Genomic DNA, 26,588 nt, shown 5'->3' with positions numbered 1-26,588 from the left:
GTGTGCGTGAGGGAGAGCGTTGTTAGCATTCAGGACACAACCTGATCCTGATCCTCCCCCGCATTAGGAAGCTAAGACTCAGCATTCAGGAGTGGCATAGACATTCAGGCCCTCTGACACTTAACACACACACACACATATATAGATGCATGTACACACACTCTCCTCTGTCAACACAAACACACACACAGCAGCTCACCGACCGACCGACCGATGGGACGACTTTATGCTCTGAGGGGGAAAAAAGCATCTCTCCGCTTTGAGAAACAACATCATTACATCACGTCGTTACATAAGTCACACACGCTCTGTCGACCCCTGCAATCTGCAGCGAGGGGAGGTAATTTGTCATGTCTGTGTGTCTTGTTGCTGCGTCTGCTCGTCGTGTACATGCTTTCAGTAGTAACTCGTGTTCCAGATGTGGCTTTAAGCTCCGTTTCCTCTTTTTTTTCCTCCTGTTGTTTCTCTTCATCCAGTCACAATAGATTTTAGACATCGCTTTGACAGGGTTTCCGCTCCTCAACGCATAACATTAACGTCATGGCTCAAAGGTCGTCGTAATGACTTTCAAAGGTCACCTCTTTGTTCCCTCTGGTCCAAGAACACTCTAAGAAGTGAAGGCGCTAACCATAAAGGGTTCTTTGGCTTGTTCCTGTAGGAGAACCCTTTTTGGTTCCTGTTTGAACCTTTTATAAAGGTTATATTTGGAACCCTTTCAGAAAGTTCTACCTAGAACCAACATAAAAACCTAGAACCATCTGTGAAAGGTATTACCCACAATCCCCCTGTGAGAGCTTTAACAGAGAACCAATTAATGGTGCAATTGTTCCACCTAAAACCCTCTCTGGACATTCTGTCAAGCACCTTTCCACCTTCTAAGGGTGCTGCAAGAACCCAATCAGGTGGTTCTACTGAGAGCCTTTTTATATTATAGGGGTTTTATCTGGAACACCCATTAGGGGTCCTACTGAGAACCTTCCAGTATTTCAAGGAATTTATTTAGAACCCACCCAGGGGGTTTTACCCAGAACCTTTTTATATTTCATGGGATTTATCCGGAACCTACCCGGGGGTTCAGCCGAGAACCATTTTATATTATGGTACAAAGACCCCATTGACAAACCCTTGATCAAAGAGTTCTTCAAGAATTACGACAATCCTTGAAGAACTGTTTCTTCTAAGAACATTTTTTCTGGAGGGGCGTGATGAAACAGGAACCTTTATTTCTAAGAGTGTAGACAGAGGACAGCTCCATCTCATTTGATATTCTCCCAGTATCTCGCTCTATAAGATACGGCTTTGCAGCTTTAGCATTAAGCAGCTATAGAGGTCACCGTGCATCATCTCATCATGCTTAACATGCACTCCGTGACCTGTGATCACCAGCCTACATCTGCTCGTTACAATGTGAAAATATGTGCACGTGCCTGCCTTCTGTTTCTGTGTATGACTCATTGGGTTTTTGGGCTGCCTGCGACGTTTCCACCGCCGTCTGCCTGGTGGTGTACGCTCGTCAGATCCAGACAGAACAGAGCAGCTTCCCTCCCATCACTGAGCTCACAACTAACGCCGCCGAGCTCTTACTGTAATCTCCCAGATTGCATCAGAACATCAGGCGGTGATGCCGGTCAATCTCTGCGGTTTATAGGGCGCTGCGTGAAGTCGTCACACGGCTCTGCTACATCTCAGAGTGCTCGTGCCGTTTTGCTTGTCAGTGGGTTATGCAATGATCTGTGTGTCCCTCCTGCAGTATGATGTGACTGTGGTCACTGTGTGCCCACGACAGTCCTCTAGTGGTCTGAAAGGTCTGCTGTTGATTTATAGATAAAATCAATACATGTAGTTGATAAAGAAGCTTTGGTTGAAGCATCCACTTTAAAAGCATGGTTCATGTGTACCAATGCACCTGTATCAGGTGAAATCATTTTATTATGACACAGAATTACGTCACACGTAGGTGAGACTGGGATCGATTTTTAGTAAATGTTTGGTTTTGAGTTAGTGTCTGGATGTTACTCTTATTCACTAATGTATGGAAGCCGCCAGTGTGATGGATGAAAGATCCTCTCAGTCATTAGAATGAAAAACTTTCTTAAAATAATAAGCCTTTTCAAAAGAATGACTTGTTTTTAAATGACTTAGTATTGCAAAACAATGAGAAACGTTCGCCAAATAATGACTTAGTATCTCAAAATCATGACTCACACTATGACTTTACTTTCTTGGACTTATCAACAGAGATAATTTTTTCATTTCCTCTGGCAGATAATTCACATTTGTGAATTAGTGGTGATGCCAGACTACCACAGTCCCTCATAGATGCCGTAGATCTATAATATTTGTTTAAATGACAATCTGCTGAGTGATTTGTGTACAGCTGTATATATTCACTGGAAACAGTTAGTGCCTGTGAGCCCGTTTTGTTTTGTGTGTGTTTTTTGATTGCCACATACAAAGAAAACATCTTATCAAGACAGTCGCAGCACAGTTGTAAAGGACTTTCATGGCAGAAAATGTATAGAAAACATTGGTGTCAGTGGTTTTTGGTGTTTAGTGCCTCACAAGAGTAATAGTTTCTGTCAGGTCTCACAATTTTTCTCCCGACTTCTACAGTCATACAGGAATAAATCAAATGTAGAGACGCTGAGAAACCAATTTCTCTACTGACAGCAGCCTTAAAGGGCTAGAACACAATGCAGCCACACTAAGCACATTTTCAGTAAAGAGCAGGACTCCTTTTTTTATTCTGAGATACACTTTTAGGGCATGTTTTGCCTTTAGCTGGTAGTCGACAGTAGAGATAGGGATGACATGCGTCTGATGTTATTTGCTTGGTGTCTTGCTGTGCTTTGGAGCTCTCAGTGTTTCCTGGTGCAACTTAAATCAAATTCTGTCATTTGATATTTAGTATAGGCTTAAAGCTGAGGCATTTATCCAACTTATAATAGTTTTACTGCACCTGCACCATCTGTCCATCTACTCATGCCCACACTGACTATAGCAGCAAACATATGCAGTGTTTGTACTCATTCCTGAAAGTTTGGAAAATGCTAAACTTTAACTGTTGTGTTTTCAAGATTAGGAATGTGCTTGAATTTAAATATACTCCTTGAAAAATCTATCAGTTTACATTGATAATTGCTGTTACAGCAGTCAGATATGTTCGTTTTGCATTAGTACTAACTTATACAGCATTTTTTTCTGGGAATTTCATCTTTGTTTATAGATCCTAAATGGCTGTCTACCAACCTGGGGATTCTGACCTGCATCGAGTGCTCCGGCATCCACCGAGAGATGGGCGTCCACATCTCCCGCATCCAGTCCATGGAGCTTGACAAGCTAGGAACCTCGGAACTCTTGGTGAGTCAGAGAAATTGTCTACCAAGGGAATAAATAGCGTTTTTGAGGCACACCCTGTTCTGTTTTCATCTCTGGTGAAATATTAGAATTAATGAAAGAGTAGTGACAGCAGAATTTGATCCCCTGAAGCAGCAGAGATACATGATGCTGACTTGTTCTTCTTTCTCCCCCAGCTGGCCAAGAATGTAGGGAACAGTAGTTTCAATGAGATCATGGAGGGAAACCTTTCTTCCCCTTCACCAAAGCCCACTCCATCCAGTGACATGTGAGTCATCTCTGCGGAAAAAAAACTGCCTGAAAAGTAGATTTGTTCAGTGTCCCAACAACAAATGACTGAATTTCTCTTCTCCTGCACAGGACGGTGAGGAAGGAGTTCATCAACGCTAAATATGTGGACCACAAGTACGCGAGGAAGACGTGCACGTCTGCGGCAGCTAAAATGATCGAGCTGTTTGAGGCGGTTCAGTCCAGGGATCTGCTGGCCCTCATTCAGGTCTATGCAGAGGGGGTGGAACTAATGGAGCCGCTCCCAGAGGTGGGACCGGTGAGTCCTCTCAGTCGATGGATATATGCACACACACAACTTAAATGGTCAAGTTCACCCATATCAAGAACTGTATTACTGACTTACCTCTAGTGTTGTCTAGTCATTAAGATCATTTTAGCTTCATTTGTCCATTTAGCAAAGTGCTAATTTACACATCCAGCAGTTACGGAGCAGCTGTTATATATCGCAGACAAGCCCCCAAATTGTTATGTTCCACAATATTGTCTCAGAGATGAGAGGAGAAAGAAAGGAAACCATAATATGTGCACAAATAAATGTTTTATTATCAGTCCGATATTCATTCTATTTTGGCTGTTTTTTCTCTCTACCAACTCCTGAGGGAAATATCTGGCTTTTTAGCAACTAAATGCTTCATTACGTTCACCAGCTATTCTCTAACTTTGTCTGTCTGCTGTTTGATGCTGAGCAGGTACCATGGAGTGGGGTTTTTTTTAGAGCTTTTTTGCTGAAAAAACGGTGCTATAATGATGCTGTAGTTGCAGGGCAGCTTAACAATGAGCTGAAACTCACTGCTAGGTAATAATTCCCTCTGTGTTCATCTCTTTTCCCATTGCCACGTTGTTTTCCATTCTGATTTGATATAATGTTTGTGAAAAGATATTAATTTTAGTCACTTTAAAAAATAAAACAAAAAGAACAGTTTTTATTGGAACCACTTTCTGCAAAAGAAGTAGCTGCAGTAAAACTGTCTGACAGTGAGGTCTTTGGATCATTGACTACTTTGTTTTGGTTGGTTTTTTTGTTGTTTTTTGGGGCTTTTTTGTCAACAAAAATAATACTCGATTGATGAATACAATAATCAGCATAATAATGGATAGTGAAAATAATTGTTGCAGCCATAATATACCATCCATTGATTTTGGAAAGATATACTATTAAAGGAGGAATAGCCTCACATAGCCAGTCCTATCTCCACATTGCTGTGTTGGCACTAAAGAATGGTCCTGATCCACACATTATCATTCTGCTGGAGTGGCAAAATGCACGGGGTTGTTTATATTCCTTTAAACCAATCACAGTCATCTTGAGTGGAGCACAGCCCGGGATGCAGCAGTGGTGTCCCTGCAAAAATAGTGTCAGGGAGAAAATTTGTTTTGGTAGTACATTTGCATGCGGGGATGTGAGCCTGGCTTTTAAATGGCTGCAACTAAAAAGATAACAGCTGCTAGCTTCTTTACATACGCACTGCTAGCAACCAGATAAGCTGCCATTTTTAGCATGTAGGTTGCTAGCTCGTAGGTAGTTTTTGTTAGTAGTGATAGGGATTTTGAAAACAGTGATATGTAGATAATGGAAGATAAATTGGTGGCCACTGGCAGGCATATACCCACAATCTCCATCCAGAGAGTCAGACTAAAGGAGGGTCAACACAAGTTTCACATGGGGAAAGATTGAAATCTTGGTACATTAGGTGAAACTATCAGTTTTGGTGCTTTGGGTGATCTGGTCCTTTTAAAGTTGCATATTTCGAACATGATTTAATGTCCCATTTGGCTAAGATTCACATCATGTTGCATTTACATTCTAGTTTAGTTTGTTACGTGTAATGTTGGTTATATGTCAACTCCTCATACATGGCTACAGTGTATTTCTATCACAAACCATAATCTCATATAGACTACAATCCCTTGAAATATCCCTCTCAGAGCTCACCACAGTTTACTGCAGAGGGTCATCCTTATGTGAGGTTTACTCCCAGCATGACAACCGACGCTGACACATTTCTACCAGTTGGTGAATTATTTGGCGGGTAGAAATGGGTGTAACAGTTGGAAAATTTTGAGTCATGCGGTTAACTTCGCCAGCAGGTGGTGATGTCCAGCAGCCTCCCTCCACCACATCGCAGGCAGGGCAGTGTCTCATTTTGAGTTCATATTTACTCAGATGACGACATCTGTGGCCTCTGCTTTTTATTCTGCGGTGGTTCAGCCTGTTTTTTCTTTGTTTCTTCACCGCTTTAGGCACAAATAAAAGTTAAATAACGAGCGTTGATGGTGAAGATACTGTACCGTAAACAACATGTGTGATCAGACTTAATCTGACATAAATGGGTCAACACAGACGTGGTGGTTCCTCTAATGAAAAATTAAGTGTACATCGCAGCAGAAGCAGAATAAAAGAGGATATCTGTTGGTGACAGAGGGAGCTGCTGCTGCTGTCTGCGCTATGAAGTCTGACTCACCGCTATCTGATCTGCTGTTGTCAATACATCTGAATGGCTGCAGACAGCACAGTGACATCCCACTCCCCCCCTCCCAAACACAGGCAGCACGACAGCGATGCGTGACTTAACACAGCCTTTACTCTACCCCATAGGTACCAGGATGCTACCAAATATACAGCACATATTTCATCCTTTGTCTCCATCTTTAATGTTGCATCCAAAGAAACGGCTTTAATTCACAAAGACAGACAAATATACTGCAAGTCTCTGCCAAAAATGCACAAATCTCGGCTTTGTGCCTGCTGAAATATTATTTTTAGGAGCCATTTTGTTTACTGCGGCTTGTTTAAATGCTGAAAGAGACACAGAGAGGGAGAGAATACAGAATGGATGCTGCCCAAGATTGTCTCACCGTGTCTTTGCTGTGTTTGATGGCCCCCTGCAGGAAGCCGGAGAGACAGCACTGCACTACTCTGTACGGACTGCTGACCAGACCTCACTGCACTTGGTGGACTTCCTTGTGCAAAACAGGTACATGTTTAAGAGTCATTTTCAGCCCCAAAAAGCTGGGATAGACCTGCATTAATGTGTGAATTTGCTTTGGTTTTTCATGCAAGTTAAACAGCTGTCAAAATCTCTTCAAACACAGCAGCAGTTTAGAGGAAAATGATGTAGTAAACAACAGTTTTGCAGCATCAAATGTGATCTGTCTGTCTGCTGTGAGTCTTTCTTGTCTTGTGCTTCAGTAAAGCAGCGCAGAAGTGCAGAGGAAAAGCTTAGCGCCGCACAGCTCAGCTCAGATTCCCACAAGGCAAACAGAAATGGGTCAAGCACTTTTCTTCTCTGCCTTAATTTATTCCTCTCTTTTCAATTGTTTACCCACCACTGCTCCGACTGCACACAGCCTCCACAGAAACGAGTGGAGCCGTCTCATTAATTAATAGCTGTGCTCATACTGTGTCATGCTTAGCCCCTTGTTATTTAAAATATTTCTCTTACTCTTTCTGCAAGCTACAAGAGAAAAAGGGACTATTTACCTGCTGTAATAGTGTAGCCTGAAGTTGGTTTTGCACAGCTAGTAGTCAGTCTGTTTCATTACCCAGAGCCAAATTTTACTGCTCTTATGACTTAATTGCTTAAGGCAAATTTCTGGATTTTAAAGGAGAAATACTCACTTCTCTTACAATAATGCTGCAGCTGCATTGTACCACTTTAAAATGTCTATTCCAGCCCATAACTTGTGTTTCACATTAACTAGAGTTCAAATTAATGTTGAATAGTCACTGAATCAGTTAGTCTTTTTATGAGGCTTAAAAAGTCATTAATAGTCTTAAAGTACAGTAGATGTTTATAACTGAACAATTAAACTGAGCAATATTTTAATGGAGTTTGGCAGCAGAAGGCAGGCAGTGACTGAACACAAAACACCAGTGTGTGTTTTCAAAGCAGTGGGCTTTTGTTTCATGATAATGGGCTTAGCTCTACATTGACTGACAATTGACAGTTATAAACTCATTGTTGCTTGTTATTGTGAATTTTCGATGTTGCACTTGTCCTGTGCTCCTGCAGCATTCCTGCAGCCTGCCTGAGCTTCCTTCTAAGGAAGAGGTATTGGGAGAAAACAACTCACTTCAACTATAGACTGTGTATTAAATAGGGAGTCAACCGATCTAATATACTGTCTATGGCTCCGACTGTAGTGCTCATTTTAGCACATGCAGTTGCTCCTTAAAAAAATTCCTTTTCAGCCCTTTTCCTTTATACAAAATCACAAAATCCCTTGTAAGAACACATTAACCTGAAGCTGCAGAACTGTGGAAAACACCCTCAGGCTTGTGACCTGTGTCCTGACTGTGTGTGTTCATGTGTGTGTGTGTTTTTTCCCAGCGGTAACCTGGATAAGCAGACGGAGTGGGGGAACACTGCCCTGCATTACTGCTGCATGTACGAGAAGCCCGAGTGCCTCAAGTTACTCCTGAGGGGCAAACCGGCCACTGATATCAGTGAGTCACATGTCGATGTCGGCTCATTCTCTCGTTAAAGTCATCCGTGCGCACGTATCACACTCTAACTGTTGATTATCCCTCTGCTCCCCCTCAGCCAATCAGAACGGAGAGACGGCGCTGGATGTTGCCAGGCGACTGAGGAACACTCAGTGTGAGGAGGCAGTAAGTACAGGACTGCCCAACTGGGGATTTTGGACATCACAGCGGATTTTAATGGTCTACAAAATTATACTAAATCCCAAAATATACACGCAGATAGGAACAAATGGAAGAAAAGGTTGTGGAGTTTGTTCTGTGATTGATTAAACATGTGTTGATCAGATATTGGGAAGATTATTTAGAACACTAGATGGCAGTCAAAGGTCTGTCTCCAGCCGCAGGCGGACGGGGACAGCAGAGTGGAAATAATTGTTGATGTATATTCATTATTAACGCTAAAATGAACATGCAGACCAAAAAAAGCCATTTTAAATGTGGTGTAAAATATCTAATAAATACATGTATTTTCAAATTTAGTTGTTCCCTCCCTCCTTCTTGTTTATAGAGATTTGTTTCTAATTATATTTGATGTAACTTCTTTATCCTGTTGCTGTTTTCCATTTGATTGACAGTAGTTTGTTTTTGAACAGGATCATAGCTTGATTTATATATTCACCGAGGCATTTAAGACTAAAATAACAAACCTCCTCTATCACAAATTTTCAACAGATTACAAAACTCCAGAAATTATTCTAGTGCCCAAATCAAACAGAAATGGGAAAGGGCTTGGAGGTATCTGAGGATAATTGGAATGATATTTAGGAAAATCGCAGCACTATGAACTCACGATCCTACAGAGAATTCTGCTGGAAGAATAATAATAACACGATATTTTGTGACTCCAGAATATAAATTCATACAGGGAAGGGATGAACGTTTGAGGCAGTGTAGTATCAGAGGTTGACTGCTCTTTTGTCAAATTATACCAGGGCAAAATCCTGAGCAAATCCAAGACCCAGGGTGATTATCTTTATAGAGTTCTTTTGGTTGCAAGCAAGAAAGCCATCAAAGGATGACTGGATTACAATTATCAATAAAATAAACTATGTGGAGAAACTGACCTTATCCTCAAGGCTACAATAACAACATATAAAGTACTGGAATAAATGGACTGTGTACTCTATAGCAGTGTTTCCCAACCCTGTTCCTCAGGGACCCCTGCCCTGCATGTTTAGTTTCCCTGCTCCAACACACCTGATTCAAATGATCAGGTTGTTGACAGGCGTCTGCACAGGCCTGATGATGAGCTGATCATTTGAATCAGGTGTGTTGGAGCAGGGAAACATCTAACACATGCAGGGCAGGGGTCCCTGAGGAACAGGGTTGGGGAACCCTGCTCTGTAGGATGTAACCTACTGTTTGTGAAATTAAAGTTTTGCATATTTTTTTCTTTTGTTTTAACTTGAGAACACCAATAAAAAAAAATTCAAAAAAGGAAGGCAATAGTAGATATTTTTCATGTGTATAACTGATGAATGTGTGTGTGCATGTGTGTGTGTGTGTGTGTGTGTGTGTGTGTGTGTGTGTGTGCGCGTGTGTGTCAGCTTGTACAGGCTGCAGAAGGGAAGTTCAACCCTCACATCCATGTGGAGTACGAGTGGAGCCTCAGACTGGAGGAGATGGACGAGAGCGATGATGACCTCGACGATAAGGTTCGAACAGCGAATCATGTTCACTCGTTTGAGCTTGAATAAAAAAATGCAGACATTATTATTATTATCATCATCCTCACCATCATCATGTGGCTGCATTTTTATTTATGTTTTTCTTGTGACTCAGTTAGCAGAACCTTTTTATTGTTTTCGTGGAAACCAGAAAGAACTAGAAGGGCACTCTGAGAGGGCAGACCTCTGCTAAGACCAGTTGACCTACATTGTAATTTTAGTGGAGGTGAAAAATATCAATTTGATGGGTTCTTCTTTGGCCTACGCTACACCATTCCACCACGTTTCACAAAAATCAGGCCAGTAGTTTTTCTGTAATCCTGCTGACAAACAGACAAACAAATAGCACAAAAAACATAACCTCCTGGGCGATGATAAAAGTATGGCAAGTGGGCAAAGATGATGACATGTTAAAATGCTTTAAAGCATCAACACGCCTGACTTTGATGTCGGCAGAATTTAAGATCAAAGTGCTGCTTTGTATTTTCACAATTTTGCACTGGCTGAACATCATACATGTAGAGACAGATATCCGTGTTAGAGGATACACACCAATTTATTCTACTTACTGTAGCATCAATACACCACAGTGCAAATGGACCTTAAACATGGTGCATTAACTCGTAAATGAGGCAAGTTGAAGGAAAATAGGCCCACTAGAAAATAAGTACTTCCCAGTAAGCAGATTTGCTGTTTTGCAAGTCAAACGTTGTCTAGACATGTAGGTGTCTGGGCGTTGTTTTAACTAAATTTTAATGGTTATTTTTCAGTGTGAAGAAAGTCCCAAATACATGTTCAAAAAAGTCACTGAAATGCTGATGAAATAATGGTTTTTATGTAACTTTGTATGTAACTGTCACTTTTCAACTAAGAGTTTTAACTGAGAAATCTTTTGGCCTGTAATTCACCAAATCTGTGCTTACTGGGTTTGTAACGCACAGCTCATCACGCATTGCAACAACATCCAAGGGTAGACTTTCCTTTAACATCGTCAGGGTTAGGCACATAGATTGTCAACAATTTAAAGGAAAACTAGAGGAAATGTGGCTTCACACGTGGGAAACCCAGTCTACGTCCACTTCTTTCTTACCCCCAACCAGAAATCCAAATTAAGTGAGTCTCAACAGTAATGCTGGTGGGAGTATGGCTTGTTTTCAGGGGATGAAATCATATTTTTTGCCCTTAACAATATTATTTTGGAAAGGAGTGGAACATTTAGTCTCGGGGATTCTGGGCCTGAAATCTGATTTCTCTTTCACCTTTTGTACTTTGGAAATATTCATAAAGGTCTCAGGAAAAGCAACACATACCTTTTTGGTTTTTTGCCGTTGCAAGTAAAAATAAATTACAAAACGCTGGCTCAAGAGGAATCCTCCCACCGTTGCCATTCTTACTGGCATAATCAACCCTATTCCATCAATGCAGAAAATAACTTTCACTCTTAGTCTACAAAAGGAGAAGGAAGATGGGAATGAGATTGGTTTATCTAGATTTTTAGCATTTTTTTATGTGAATCTTTTATTTGCATTATGAACTGTATCTGTGCTTTTTGTCTGTTTCCACATTTTGGAAAACAATTGTATTTGTTTTCTTGCCATGAGAAGATTGATGCCTACTTCATATGAACTTACAGCTGGCAGCCTGTTAGCTTAGCTCAGCATAAAGATCGGAAAACTGGAAAATGGCTACACTGGCTCTGTTGAAAGTCAGCAAATTCAGCCTACAAGCACCTCTAAAACTCACTAATCATCATGCTGTGTCTCTTTTGTTTATTCTGTGGAAAAAATAAAGTGTAAACGCCAGTAGACTGACTGAAAGTGGTACTGATTTTCTCATCTAACTCAACTAAGTGTGTTTGCTATAATGTTATACTTTTTCTGTGTAAAATCAAAGAGCGGTGACTTATTTCCAGACCTCGGACGGCTCTGTCTCATCTGTCCTCTGTCCCTCTGCAGCCCAGTCCCATCAAGAAGGACCGCTCCCCGAGGCCTCAGAGCTTCTGTCACTCCTCCAGCCTCTCCCCCCACGACAAGCTCTCCCTGCCGGGCTTCATCAGCCAGAGGGACAAGCAGCAGCGTCTGTCCTACAGCGCCTTCACCAACCAGATGTACAGCGCCTCCACCGACCTCACCTCCTCCCCAGTGGCCGACGGCCCGCCACTGCCGCCTCGGAACCAGGGCAAAGGTCAGACCTGCCTGCTCCAAACGCTTTTGAGCCTGCATCCACTCTCAGACAACATCGACATAGTTTTCTAGCTTTTACCCATGACAGTCAGTGAATTGAGGAGATTATGTTCTGCTAATACCTCTTTCACAATTGTCAGCCTGTGATATAAATGGTCTGAAGGTTGTCTGAATGCTTTATGTGTCTGATTACTGCAGAGGGAAGATACTGTACTTTATGATGTCTGTTAATGTTTGATTATATCCAGGACAGGATTAGGTGCAGAGGAATGCTTCGTAATCACTTTTCTGGAAAGTTTCTTCTTTGCGCTGTCAGTCAGCCCACACACACACACACACATTTACACACCCTACAGCGGAATGCAATTTGTCAACAGATCAGAGGGCGGGATGCAGGTGTCATTAAGGTTGCTTACACAGTAAACCGTCAGGGAAAACATGGCTGCAGGATAGGGCAGCGTGGCGATGGTTAGTCAGGCGTGCGAAAGGGAAGCAGGACACACACTTCATCATTAGCCTCGACACAATATACACACGGTAGCCTACGCTGTGGGCGTGCTGTCTCTGCAGTATTAGAATTGAAAATAACATTCCTCCCTCTGTGGAGGGGGTTAAAACACTAACACCCACTGCTTCAGCACATGCAGAAAGCTTACACTGCAAAACATCCATCTCAACAAGTCATTTTAATCCATTGTTGAGCATTTAAATCTTATTTTTCTTAAAACAAGAGGCGTGAAATTTCACTTGTTTCCAGTGCAGATCAACATGTTTCTGTTGGCCTTTTGCTAAGCCCTCACTTACAGTGGGTACATCTGTCTGGCTTCTCATTTCTAGCTGACAACTGCTGATTTTGTTGGCTAAAATGACGACTGGCGCTGGCAGATTTTATCCGCTGGTAGCGAGGTCCTCTGTCTCCTGAAGTTTAATGTTATTAGCTGACTCAGTTTAAAAAGAGAACTCTGTAAAATGGTCTTAAATATTCACATGATGGCTACATATTTGATTAAGTTCCAGAAGACAGAGGCTAAAGCTGGATGATGTGGGAAAACAGTTAGCATCCTCATGTAGAAGACATGGAAATAAAGAAACTGACTTGAGAGAGCTTGTTAGTCCTGGTATTATGACATAGTATATAATAAATACATAATATGTAATGAATACTATTAATAAGAGATGGACTAACTAGTGTTTTTATCAAATGTAACATTGGGTAAGGTTGCTGGAGTATAAATCTCCCCAAACCAAATTAAGAGCAGGGCAGAACCATTAATGTTAGCTTAAACTCTAAAATAATGCTAACAGTAGCACATTTCCTCTTACACAGTGGATGTGCAAGTCCTGAACAGGACCTTTTTTCTGTTGACTTTGGAAGTAATGCTAGGTTAGTAGTGTAGGAGTAAGTGAGTTAGCCTGGCAGGCTAATGTCAGCAGCTTACATAAGAGCAGATAAACACACTGTTTAAACATTTTGTTAACAATATTGCTCTTGATTTTTTTCTTGTAAAGGCTACAAAAGAAACCACCCAGCTGCACACTGCTTCAATATATGGAAAAATGTATATTTAGAGTTATGCTATCTGGGGGATGGGTTTAGCAAATGGTGAATTAGCCCTTTTCCACTGTAGGAACACTTCCTGGAAGCTTTAAAGGAACTCAGGAACTTAACCTGCCTTTCTGCTAGTGGAACCAGGATCCTAATTTAGCTCCTGGCTTGCCAAAAGTTCCCGAGTTTAGATCTCGGAGCACTTTTGTTCCTTGGCCTTGTAAAGAGTCTACTAATATTCTTGAAGAATCCTGAGGAGTTTTAATTTCACTTTGTTTCAGGCAACTAAAAGCTCCTACAAGCGATTCTTGAGAAAAATAGTTGGTTGTTGAATGTCATTCTCAGGTCATCAAATACTGACAGTCACCAGTCCAAAGCATTGGTAAGTGTTGACCTGGGAATGACTGCTTGTAGTTGTTTTAAATTATTAAAAAAACGCTGGAAACAAGTGGATTTTTTAAAGATTGATTTATGCAAAAATAAGATTAACAGCCTAAATAAGAGGCTAACTGACATGTACACACATATAATAACATGCTAACTCTTCAGAGGCTCCAGATTAACAGCGCAGGGCTCTTCCTCTCAGTGGGTGCTGAAGAGCTCGTCCCTGGGGGCCAGCTTTCGCGCCATTTTTTTCCTCTTCTTTTTCCTTTCTTTGCTTGCCACTGATAAGATTTCATCTTGTTATTTTATAGTGTGTGGGAGCAGCTCTTTTAAAGACTGACATACTGTAGATTCTCTCCCACACTCCTCATCTCGCTCTCTTTTCTTCCTCTCTTTTTTTGTTTCTCTATTCTTTCAGCTCCACACTTGGCATTCCTTGGCTCTCATTCGCACTACGCCACACTGGCTGGCACTCGACCATACATCAGTGAATATCCTGTTTTTACGTTCTCCCCCCTTACTCGGCTGTGTGCCCCATATACAGTTATCCCTCAGTTGTTTCCTCCTTTACAGCTCACATTCACAGGGTGGTGGTGTGTTTTTTTAAACTAAACAATGGGACCATGTAGGCAAGCAGAGTCTCATGTTAAATATTTCTTGCCTACATGAATTTTTATCTTGTAAGAATCATGTCCCACCATCCTTGAGCTGTAAACTCTTAACCACAGCTGATTTCTCTCTGGCTGAGCTCTCTATTAGCTGCTTCTCACCCCACTTTTCTCTATATTAGAGAGCAGTGAGTGCTTTGGAGCCCCAGTAGACACAAAAAGGCACATTAATAAACAACTTCACTGAGCAGACACATCAAAAATGTGCCCACACCCCAGGTCATACTGTTCCGTTTCATTATTTTGCATTCCCGTCCGGATATTTCTGTTATATATTTGTTCAGACGGTATCTTGTTTTACTTTCATTAAAGGGACAATTTGATTTTTTTTGAAGTGGGGTTGCATGAGGTACTTTTCCACCATCAGTGTATTACCTGCAGGAGATGGCAGTCAGTGCAATCCAGTTTGGAGAAGCACCAGGAATACTAGTGTAGGAAGCTAAGCAATGTATGGCTATGGGACAGGGTTGGCAGCAAAATGTGTTTTAGCTACCTAAAAAAATCAATATCACTTTAAATGTAAGCTTTATTTAAAACCTACCTCGCTGTCAAACAGCCTTTTCTGATGGAAAACTGCTGTTATATAAGTCAAGTATCTCTCTCCAAACCAACCAAACTCCATAGACAAAATCAGTAATTTTACCTCATAGAACACAGGAGTTGTTGATCTACCGCTGCCTCGATGTGTTAGTTTGTTTGTGTTATTGTGAGATTTAGGTTTTTAAAATATTAGTTTGAATTCACTGAAGTTACAAAACAGCACAAACGAACTAGCAGATTGAGGCAGTGGAGGACCAGTAACTCCCATGTTTTGCAGGGTAAAAATACTGACTCCAGAAAAGGCTTAGGTGAGGTAAAGCTGTGAAATTATTCTAAATATTGAGTACCCTTGAACTGATGGACTTTTTGAAGTTTCTAAAATACATCTTGCTGCTGACCCTGACCACAGCAGTCCATTGTTCAGCTTCCTACACCAGTACTCCTGCTGCTCCTCCAAACTGGGGATGTGCCAGCTTACATCTGCTGTAGATAGTAGTACCTCGTACAACCTCACTTAAAAAAAAAATCAGAACTATTCCTTTAACATGTCTCCTTGTGTTGTCCAGCCAAAACGTATTCCTGAGAGCAAAAACACGACCTTTTCCACATTTTCGGCTCCTCCTCTCCTCTCCTCTCCTCTCCTCTCCTCTCCATGCTCCATCATCCTCTCCTCTACCTTCTCTGGGTTTCTGGGTTTAAACAGAATGACTTTTTTTTTTTTATTATTTATTTTTCGGGGCCTCATCACCTCATGTGTTTTATATGTATCGCTCCTCCAGCTCCTCCCCCATCTGGCCCTCCCTCTACACTCACACCAGGAGGCAGCTCCACCCTGTCCAAGAAGAGGCCTCCGCCCCCACCTCCTGGACACAAACGCACCCTGTCTGACCCACCCAGCCCGCTCTCTCACAGTCCACACAGTAAAGGGGGCTTAACTGGGGGTGAGACGCAAAGCACACGTTTAAACAGAAGGGCATGACTCCAGCCTGAAGCTCAAATATTATGATGTCCAAAATTGCAGGGTTGTTTTAATAGTCCTCCACTTAAATAAAAAAACATGTTTTTTTGACAAGATAATCTTAAGTCAAGGTCCACTTACTAGTTTTTTCCAGATGTGAGCAACTGAACCAAACTCTAAGAGATGTGGTTTAAATGTCCAGAAAAAGCTTGCAAGAGGACCTTGAGTTGAGACTGTTTTATCAAATATTCCAAAGGTTAAGAATGAATTTTCATGCTCAGATAATTGGAGATGATTTATGGGATTGAGGGTTTTTCACTTCAGAGTTTTGTAGACCAGTGAATATCTTCTTATGTCTCTGTGTGCAATTTGAAAGTATGTTGAATGGTAGAGCTACAGATATTTACAGTTATAACAGTTATTTTTTACTATGGAATAATCAGTTGTTTTGTTTAAATTAAACTGTTAAATCGGAGCAAAAAAATCACAACTTTCATGACAGCTATTTAAAGTCCAAGATTTTAGACATCATAGGAAATTATTCATTTATTTTTACATAAAAAGAAAAGCAGGAAATCCTCACACTTGAAAGGGTGGAACTTTTTGTTTCAAAACATCAAAGCAGTTGCTGATTACTTTTCTGTCGATTAACTGACTGTCATGTCAGCTCTAGTTATGAGTAGAGCTCCTCTTAAATTAGAAACATGAAATTAAACTTTATACATCTTAAAAATGTTTTCAGTGTTAAAAAGAAGAGAGATTGTATCAAACTTCTATCACTCCACACACTATTTAGTTACATATTTCTAAGGTTCACAGCCACGTTGGCAAAAATAAGCACACAAAATAAATTTAAACAACCTAAAATCACCTCAAGCAAGTGTGACTCTTTGTTACTTCCACTGAGCCAGTTTGAGACACGGGGCTGAAAGAAATATCTCATAGGACCTTTAAATTTGATATATGTTCATCATCAACAGTTCAAAACAAAGTGTAAACATTTGTTGGAAAAGTCAACCAGCGTAAGATGTAGGACACACGGCCTGCTGAAATGCAAGGTGGAGAAAAGAGAGCAAAAAAAAAAAAAAACCTGCAAACCCACTAACCTTGACCATCAATCATTCATCTCTAAACAGTTTTACAAGCAGCGTCTCTATTTGTTTAAAATCTGCGGAAAATCTGTGGAGGTGTTGGAATTCTGTGGGTGCAGATTCCGTGTATTAAACACTCAGCTTGATGCTGCGCTCAAATCGTATGTGATGGATGGGTAACATGGGAAGGATTCCCATGTTTATGACTTGGAAGCGTTCACGCCATCTCACATCGCACCACATGGTCACATGAGGTCACATATCAAAATTTAGATATTAACCTGAAAACCAGGTACAAGTCAGAAAGTGATAATTAAGCCAACTTCAATCTGTCATACATGCATCATTAGAAAAGATGCATTTTCCTACTTTTGAGAAGCTATTTGTCTAATAAACCTCCACAAGTTCAGATCAACAGTTTCAAACTGCACAAAGAGACATCAGCGTTAGTTAGAAAACCTTCCTTAAACTCTGGTTGATTTACACTGAAAAGAAAAAAAACACCTCATGAAGACAAAAGAAGACACACCTCAGTCATCTTACCTGCAATCTTGTGTCCCTTATGTCTATAAAGGGGACACTTTTACTGTTTATCGTTTGTCCTCTGTGGTGTTTTGTGCATTCTGTGTCACAGTAACACCCAACCACTAATTAAAAGACGACACTTTATTGCACAACCTCACTTTTCCAAACAACACGGGCTCATGGAAAGCTCAGCCAGATGACGCCTCCCTCATTGTTTTTTTAACCATCACAGCATGTTAATTTATTTCCACATTAATTATTATCAAATTAATCCCCCGGTTAGTGCTCTGTTATGGTGTCGAATAATCTGTTTGTCGTCATCAATGTCAATATTTTAGGAAGCGACTCCACCCCTCCTCCTGTCAGCAAGATGTCTCCTGTTTCCAACAAGTTTGAAGGAATTCCTCAGCAGCAAAGGTACCAAAAAAACAAAAAAACACGGTGAAATTTGAAGTTTAAAGACCAACTTTGGTATTTTCACAAAGTGGACCCTATTCTTCATTTTGTGTCTAAGTGACTAATGGCCAGAGGTATTATAGTTTTGTTTTTGCCATTATAGTTTTTGTTTTTATTTAGCTTTCAATTTTTGTTTTCAATATAGTTTAGTTTTAGTTTGCTGGTTTCAGTTTAGTTTTTACTGTTTAAAAATCTTCCATATTATTTTGTATACGGGGGAAATTGTCAGGGGCAGGATTGAATAAATTCAGAATAGGGATTACAAACTTTCTGAAGGCCTCACAGCCATGTAGACATCCTAGTCTCAATGTACATCTACACAAGTGCCTCCTGTGTTGACAAATTTGACCTAATTGACAGAGACTCTATAATAAAACATTTTCCAGCTGATGAGGTACATGCATCTTCTTAGATCGTGTTTTTCATTTAACGTTATGTGAAAATCTTTTCCCAGCACTACTTCAAGCAACACAAAGTCTACACTTGGTCCAAGGGTTCTTCCCAAACTACCTCAAAAAGGTAAAGTCTCAGTTTTTATTTGAATGTAAGAAGTTGAATTGAAGAAGGTGTTAAGTAACTGTGTGCTGCTCTCTTTAGTGGCATTGCGGAAGATTGACACCATACACCACCCGTCTATGGATAAGTCCAGCCATCCTCCAGAGGTCTTCCAGAAGTCACCACCGGCGACCGACACCCCGCAGAAGGCTCCTCTGGCAGACAGGCCTCAGCTTGGAGACCTGCCCCCCAAACCGCAGCCGTCTGAACTTCCTCCTAAACCAGGAGAACTTCCCCCAAAGCCGCAGCTCTCCGACCTCCCTCCTAAACCCCAGCTGGGAGACCTCCCGCCCAAACCCCAGCTCAAAGACCTGCCTCCCAAGCCTCACCTCGCAGACATCCCCCCCAAACCTGGAACAGCCGAGTCCGCTCCCAGGCCGCCTCCTGGAGAGACGGCGCAGAGGCCTCAGACGCAACCTCCGCCTCCGCCACAAACCCAACCTCAGCCTCAACCGCAGCCGCAGCCTCAAGACTCACCGTCACCTAACCAGCAGGCAAATATAGGAACCCCCTCCCAACAAGCTGCTGAGGACACCAACGGGACCCCAACAGGGACTGCAGAGACACCAGTGCCGCTCCCCAGGAAGATCAATACGGTATGATTTCTTTCACGTGTCCTCAAATACTGTACTTCTAAAGCTGATCCAGAACTCTTGTTCTTCCAGATATTAAATACACTCGGTCGCTGAAGTATTATGTTTTTAGTACAGCTTTAAAGTAAATAAACTTTGTTGTGGATTTTTGGTTTTAAAAATCATTTAATTATTCCATGTCAGTGCTTACTTTCACCTTCTATAGCCTACGATTAATACGCCACTCAAATACTGTGTCACACTGCAGCCGCCTAACAAGAATCTTGACAACTTGTAGAAATCTACTGGTCGCATGGCAAGCAAGTGTCACTGGAATTACATTCCGTTATCATTGCTTGTGCTGTTAGCTGAAGTTAGTGATTCTGGTGGACAGTTTGGGGGTTTAATGTGGAAGTGACAGAAAAGCCACAGCAGAAAAAATACAGGAGAAAAGAAGTTTTCACTAAAAATGTAACTCGACTCTGTTTCTAAATGGCTTCATCTAGATAATCTAATATTAGCAGAAATATCCTGACCAATGACTCAGTCTCAGTGCTACTTAAAACATTTAAATTGCTTATCAGCTATTTAATGTTCAGTTTGTAGCGCTAAAGTTTGTTGTAACATCTTCATCATTTTCTATGTTGATGTTCTGGTATCAAATATCAGTGAGTACGCGAGCGTTATGTAATTTGTTAGCCCCAAAACAGGACCCTTCTCCTTCAGCAGTGTAATCTATATAATAATAATAATATATATCTGATATTGGGTTGGTACTCAGTATAGGCTGGTGATCACAAACAGAACAGAGACTTTGCATTTGAGTTTCATGTGTGACGCTTTTTTTTTTGCCTGGTCTCTTTTTAAACAAATGTATCTGGTCATTTTGGGTAACTAAACGAAAACCGAGAACTTTTTGTTGTCTGTGATAACAGTTTTGCTATTTGTGTATCCAGGGGAAGAGCAAAGCCCGCCGGGTGAAGACGATCTACGACTGCCAGGCTGACAACGATGATGAGCTGACTTTTGTTGAAGGAGAGGTGATCATAGTGACAGGAGAAGAGGACCAGGAGTGGTGGGTGAGTCCGGCTTCACTACTATGCTCTGCAGCTTTCTTCCTTCATTTATTTCAAACTAAACAAAATAAAATAAAAAACAAAAACAAAAAACAGACTTTTAAGGAGCAACATAAATTAACATTTCATGTCCAGAAAGGAGTAGAAAGAAGCACCATGCTTGTCTTGTCCTACCTTTATTATACTAATACTTACTATTCCTGGACCATGTCGAAAGCACAAAAAGCACTGGCTCACACTGAATGCTACATTATGCTCCTTCTCCTCACACGCTCTCTACCCTTTCTACTTACAGATCGGGCACATTGAAGGAGATCCAGAAAGAAAAGGGGTGTTCCCCATGTCTTTTGTGCACATCCTGAGTGACTGACAGCCAGAAAGACTTGCACTACGCCTCTCCCTGCATTGGGAGCTCCTGTAAATAGCAATCATAACACCCCTTGTCACACGACGACAAGCGTCCTAAAGAAAAAAAAAAAACAACGAAGAAGAAGAAGAAACCCAAGAAGGCTCATCTAGCCATGGATGCCTCATCCATGCTGTACAAAGAATGTGTGTATTCTTCCTTTACCAGTATTATCTTAACCCTATAGCACGGCTGTGACGAAGCCACTCTCAAAACCCTAGCACTTACCTAAAAAGTCTATGTTTATGCTGTTACTGTGTATATATGTATGTAAATATATATATTTGTGTGTGAGTGTATATACATGTTTTATTGTACAAAACATGTACCATTGCTCTCTCTACCTGTCAGATCAAGTATCGGGGCGGTAGAGTTTGAATTTTATCTGTATTAATTTTACTGGCCCTCGAGTAATTATCAGCTTATATTTCTGGAAAAAGGACAAATAAGAAGTGGAATGTGAAATAGGTCATGTCACTATTTGTGTCTTGCATCCCTGTTTACCACCATGATTGACTGAAGAGGCAGGAGTCTCCCACTGATCTTCCCGAGGTGAAAAGAAATTCATTAAATGTACTCCTTGTTCTTGCTTGCTTTGTGTGTACACGTATTATTATGGTTGTTTTACAGTATAGAAACCTGCTGCTACTGTGTGGTGGAATATCAAAGCCTGTGGTTCACTGTAGGTCACTAATTTACTCCTTGTTACACTGTTCACTGTACGTATGCTCTGTGTGTGAACTCAAAAAAAAAAAAAAAAGAAACGCCATCTCCACAGTCCTCGGACCATTTCTGTGCATGGTGTAACAATGACTGGAATTGAGTGGAGTGCTGCATTCAAAGACGCTCACCTCAGGGTTTGAAGAGCCACTATTAACCAAGCAGGACTACACAATCCTGTTGTTAAAGCCACTATTAATGACAAGTACGGGGAACTCAAGAGGACATCTTAGCAATAACTTTGATTTTCTGACAGGCTTAGAAGTTTCACATTAACCTGTGTTCACACTTCAGTGTCTTGTAAAACCTCATGAGCTTGAAGTTTTGTTTTTGTTTTTTTAAGTTTGAGTCATGTAATATCATTCCATGTTACTGGATCTCAGTACATTTCCAGGTTTGCCGCCTGCGAGCCAGAGATGTCTTTTAGAGAAGTGGACTTTGTAAAAAGGCCGGAGAGCTTGATGTATTTTCACCCAGTCCTCACTGACTTGCAGTTCTTCCCATGTTAAGGAACAAACCCATCAACCCATTGTATCATTAAAAGTGCTGTACTTCAACACACTGACTCTGCTGTTTTGCTTTACTGCGTTTATGACATGCGGTTTGCAGATCTGTTTGCCTCCCCCTGGAATTTCAAAACTCTGGCATTAGAGGAGAAAGTGCATTTCTAAGCAGCTTATTGAAAGTACTGTTAGACTCAAGATACAAGTAGACATTTTAAAAAAACGTGCTTATTCACATTCTGGAGGAGATTTACTGTATCTTATACAGGATCAATACCCCTCCTGTGTTAAACAAAGGCTAGCAGTGGTTTATAATTTTAAGTTTGCCACTTCTATACTCCACCATATAAATGAGTTTGTTCTATAATTTATTTCTTTAAACAATCCCAACAAATCAGAGGAAACTATGGCATAATCTTATTTTACAACCTTATAAATGATAAATAAAATGTTTCCTTGTATCCACAAAGGGTAAATTGTACTTTAGGCCACTACATTAATTTTACAGCCATAGTCAGTGGTTAGCTTTTAGATTTTACACTTCTTAGTAATGTGAAATATAAGATTAGAAAGATATTAAGATGTATTTAAAATATTTGCACATGTCAACAAATACCAATGCAGGGAGAGCCAGTTGACTATTAATGGGTGACACATGCTTAACTGTCAGAAGAAAGATTTAGCTATTGAGATGCAGTTGATTTGAACATAATATAAATCTCAATTTTATCAGTTTAAATGAATCAATATGAAAATTTCATGGACACTATTTGGAAACCACTGAATGAAAGCTACCAACAGTACATAAAATTATGAAAAGATCAGATAAACACTGACAGGTCATTCTGCATAATGAGTACTTTGATACTGTACATACATTTTGTGCCAACAGCTTTCAACACTCAGTGCTACTTTGTACTTAATTTTGAATGCATAACTTTCTCTTGCCATGGAGTATGGTAGTTTTAAAGTATGACACTGCCACTAAATACTTTATCCCACCACTGCCTATCTGTCAGTTTACATTAGTTAAGGGTGCTAGCTGCAGCCCTTACCTTAAAAACTGGAAATAAACCCAGCTCTGTTCAGGTATAACAAAATATACACAACAGTACACCTAACAGCTCAACATTAAATGTTATGTTTATTTAACCCAAACAGTGTAAAACAAGTTGAGGTTTTATGGGGAGGTTAATGTAGACAGTCTTCAGCATGGAGAAAAAAATTTAAACCAAGTGTTCAGCCTTAGACAGGTTTGTCTAATTGGAACTGTTTGACATTATGGGAAATAATGTGTGCAGAAACTAAATGAAGCAGCTTGTTAGCTTGCAGTGTTAGCAAAGCTATCAAAGGCACTGAAAGCACTTCTAACTTTATACATTACTGTTAACATTTGAGACAAAGTTTCAAGACAAGTGCTCTTTCCAAAAACGCATTTAATTCTGTTATCAAGTCACATTTTAACCAAAATGTCACGATCCAATTCTATAGCTTCTTTTGGATTTGACAAACACAGGAATAATCACTTTTAAGATCAACATAAATACTTTGTGTCACAACACAAATTTCACCTTACCAAATAAAACCGTTCACAAAAAGCAGTCATACCAGAAAACTGGTAAACAAAAACTTATTTACACACTTGGGCTTTAAGTTTCATTCCTTGGTCCTTCTCCACAGACTTGATGACACCAACAGCGACCGTCTGCTTCAGGTCTCTTGCTGCAAAGCGTCCTGAAAAACACAAAAGTTAACTTTACAACACTGCAGAAGTCAACATGGGTGAGATCTTGCACATGAAGAAATTTAGACTCAAGTCGACTGACAACATACCTAAAGGAGGGTATGTGAAGAAGCTCTCCACACACATGGGTTTGATGGGAACCAGTTTGACTGTAGCAGCGTCTCCAGACATCAGGATCTGCGGATGGTCCTCCAGCTTCTTGCCTGTGCGGCGGTCAAGCTTCTCCCTCAGCTCAGCAAACCTGCAGGTCACATGGGCGGTGTGGCAGTCCAGGACGGGAGAGTAACCTGCTTTGACCTTCCCTGGATGGTTCAGGATGATCACCTAAAGACAGGGGGGGGGGGGGGGGGGGCATCAGTACAAGGGGTAACCACAAATTTCCAAGACTCCATTTTAGCTATTGCATTGAATCAACCTGAGCTTCAAAGCTGTTGACATCTGATGGAGGATCCTGTTGGGCGTTGCCAGCCACATCCCCACGCCGCAGGTTCTTGACCGCCACGTTCTTGATGTTGAAGCCAACATTGTGTCCTGGCAGAGCCGTCTGCAGCCCCTGGTGGTGCATCTCGATGGACTTCACCTCGGCAGTGAGCTTGGCGGGTGAGAACATCAGGGTCATGCCCGGTTTGAGGACCCCAGTCTCAATCTTACCCACCGGCACGGTCCCAACTCCTGAAAGGACAAAGAACATTTCACATCAGTTTTATCTGTTAAAAGTTTAAAGTCAGTTTTATCAGCCAACAAACTATTCTTCCACCATTAATCCCTCTGCTGTACACCTGTACCTCATTTTCTTGATTGGAGCCAATTCTCAGGCTCGCAAACAAGACATTAAAATGACAAGGTAGTGATTAAAATCTACTTTGAGTGCCATTTCTAACCTCCAATTTTGTAGACATCCTGCAGAGGTAATCGTAGGGGCTTGTTGATGGTGCGCACTGGCGGTTGAATGGAGTCCAGGACTTCTAGTAGAGTTCTTCCACTCACATTGCCCTCCCGTCTTCTGGCCTTCCAGCCCTGGAACCAGGGCATCTGTAGAAAAGACATTACTTTTGTTCAAGATGTTGGATGCCCTTACCCTTTGACATATGCATACATGTATTCAGTCAATGGTCCTTTGCATGTTTCCCAACCCGGGTCCTTGGAACAATCTTGCCCTGCATGTTTTAGGGTTCTGTCTAGAAGGAAATGCCATGTTTATTCTTTGCATGTTGTACAAACTAATATTTTATAATGTGACAATGCTGTGATTAAGATCTGGGTAGGTCTAGAGTCAGAAAACTGTTAGGGTTAGAGACAGATCATGATTTGGGTTAAAATGATGCTGTTCCTTCTAGACAACCATGTTTTAGGGGTTTCTCTGCTCAGACACCTGATTCTGATGAGCAGGTTGTTATCAGGCTTCTAAAGAGGTTTGATGGCAAACTGATCATTTGAACCAGGTGTGCTGGTGAGGGAAACTCCTAAAATATGCAGGACAGTGCAACAGCAGATGTTTTAACTCTGAAATCATCATTACCTTCTGAGTTGCGGTGATCATGTTCTCCCCAGTCCAGCCAGAGATTGGAACGAAGGGGACGGTCGCCGGGTCGTAGCCGATCTTCTTGAGGAAGCCGCTCACACCCCGCGCCACTTCGTCAAAGCGTTTCTGGCTGTAAGGCGGTTCAGTTAGGTCCATCTTGTTCACACAGACAATTATCTGCTTGACACCCAGAGTGTAAGCCAGTAAGGCGTGCTCTCTGGTCTGACCACTCCTTGAAACACCGGCTTCAAACTCTCCTTTGGCTGCAGAGACCACCAGGAGGGCAACATCTGCCTGAAATGGCATTAAATATGAAAAATAAGACACTTAAGCACACAGAAAATGATCCTCTTCCATGCAGCTTACCTGTGAAGTTCCTGTGATCATGTTTTTAATGAAGTCACGGTGGCCAGGAGCATCAATTATTGTCATGGTGTATTTTTGAGTGTTAAACTTCAGCAGCGAGATATCAATGGTGATTCCTCGCTCCCGCTCAGCCTTCAGCTTGTCCAACACCCAGGCAAATTTGAAGGAACTCTTCCCCATCTATAAAAGCAAGTGAAACAACTTAAACATTAAAAAAGAACATGTCAAAGTGTTTCATAGCAGGTTTTTCCCCTCACCTGTGCTGCAGCTTTCTCAAACTTCTCCAGTCTCCTCTGGTCGATGCCACCGCACTTGTAGACCAGGTGGCCGGTGGTGGTCGACTTTCCGCTGTCGACATGACCGATAATCACCACATTAACGTGAGTCTTCTCCTTTCCCATGGCTGAAGGTGGGTCTCACTAACCAAACAAGCCAACTGTACGCGTCTGGGATGAAATAATCACACCCACTCTTCCAGATTGTTCTATTAAATGGATCTGACCTGCTGCTGGGGAGTGACTTTATAAGCTCCACTTCATCATTAAACACAGGTGCGCTGCTTAATTAAGCTTAATTAGCAGCTGGTGCCTGTTTGGTAAAAGCTAAACTGAGCTGAATATGTGACTCTTTTAAATAGTAAAGTAGTCCAGTCAGCGAGAAAATTAAATGCTAAAGGAATTCCCCAAAAATGTTTTTTTTTTTTTTTTTGTGAACAGCAGAGAGTGAGGAGGATTAAATAAATGCTTCAGCTTGATCTTTTATCGATGTACAACAACAGGCAGTTTGAGACAGTTGCCCTTGCCTGCAGCTATGCATCACCTAATGATTTGATATTACAACCTGGTGTATCATTTGGAGATGGCAATCTTTGAAGAGCCTTAATAAACTATTATAGGCCACAAAGCATAAAAGGAAAACCACGGCCAGGCAATAAACTTGTTTTAATATTAAAGAGACTGCTGATTGTAAAAG

At 41.2% G+C, this 26,588-nt stretch overlaps 2 protein-coding genes across 5 annotated transcripts in view; one reads left to right on the top strand and one right to left on the bottom strand.

Moving 5' to 3' along the window:
* The window catches only part of asap1b (ArfGAP with SH3 domain, ankyrin repeat and PH domain 1b), a 73,500-nt gene extending 51,462 nt beyond the window's left edge, over window positions 1-22,038 (top strand). The window contains exons 15-29 of one of the 4 annotated variants that reach the window (XM_084710355.1): window positions 3,227-3,360; window positions 3,534-3,625; window positions 3,718-3,904; window positions 6,538-6,623; window positions 7,980-8,095; window positions 8,193-8,260; window positions 9,682-9,789; window positions 11,757-11,985; window positions 14,333-14,401; window positions 15,902-16,063; window positions 18,035-18,113; window positions 18,607-18,671; window positions 18,750-19,303; window positions 20,236-20,358; window positions 20,651-22,038. In XM_084710355.1, the coding sequence (XP_084566481.1) occupies window positions 3,227-3,360; window positions 3,534-3,625; window positions 3,718-3,904; window positions 6,538-6,623; window positions 7,980-8,095; window positions 8,193-8,260; window positions 9,682-9,789; window positions 11,757-11,985; window positions 14,333-14,401; window positions 15,902-16,063; window positions 18,035-18,113; window positions 18,607-18,671; window positions 18,750-19,303; window positions 20,236-20,358; window positions 20,651-20,725 (2,147 nt within the window). In that variant the 3' untranslated portion in view covers window positions 20,726-22,038. The remainder of the gene's footprint in view (window positions 1-3,226; window positions 3,361-3,533; window positions 3,626-3,717; window positions 3,905-6,537; window positions 6,624-7,979; window positions 8,096-8,192; window positions 8,261-9,681; window positions 9,790-11,756; window positions 11,986-14,332; window positions 14,402-15,901; window positions 16,064-18,034; window positions 18,114-18,606; window positions 18,672-18,749; window positions 19,304-20,235; window positions 20,359-20,650) is intronic. The other 3 variants (XM_084710352.1, XM_084710353.1, XM_084710354.1) reach the window with 3 other exon arrangements.
* Window positions 22,039-23,402: 1,364 nt separating this feature from the next.
* eef1a1l3 (eukaryotic translation elongation factor 1 alpha 1, like 3) lies at window positions 23,403-26,097 on the bottom strand. Its single transcript, XM_084746849.1, has 7 exons — window positions 25,874-26,097; window positions 25,617-25,796; window positions 25,248-25,544; window positions 24,610-24,760; window positions 24,144-24,400; window positions 23,818-24,052; window positions 23,403-23,718 (listed from the first exon to the last, which is right to left on the bottom strand). Exons 1-7 carry the CDS (start codon window positions 26,015-26,017, stop codon window positions 23,615-23,617), a joined length of 1,368 nt encoding a protein of 455 aa, XP_084602975.1. The 5' UTR covers window positions 26,018-26,097; the 3' UTR covers window positions 23,403-23,614.
* Window positions 26,098-26,588: the final 491 nt, after the last annotated feature.

This window comes from Lutjanus erythropterus, chromosome 21 (genome assembly GCF_056507025.1).
Source record: "Lutjanus erythropterus isolate fLutEry1 chromosome 21, fLutEry1.hap2, whole genome shotgun sequence".
Classification (NCBI taxonomy): Eukaryota; Metazoa; Chordata; class Actinopteri; order Lutjaniformes; family Lutjanidae; genus Lutjanus; species Lutjanus erythropterus.
Note: the sequence above shows the minus strand (reverse complement) of the source record. Positions and strands in the feature narration are given on the sequence as shown.

Coding starts and splice junctions, on each gene's coding strand:
- eef1a1l3 (XM_084746849.1), bottom strand. CDS start 26,017: ATGGGAAAGGAGAAGACTCACGTTAATGTGGTGATTATCGGTCATGTC. Junction 24,761..25,247: donor TGATCACCGCAACTCAGAAG/GTAATGATGATT, acceptor TCTTTTCTACAG/ATGCCCTGGTTCCAGGGCTG. Junction 24,401..24,609: donor GGATGTCTACAAAATTGGAG/GTTAGAAATGGC, acceptor TTGTCCTTTCAG/GAGTTGGGACCGTGCCGGTG.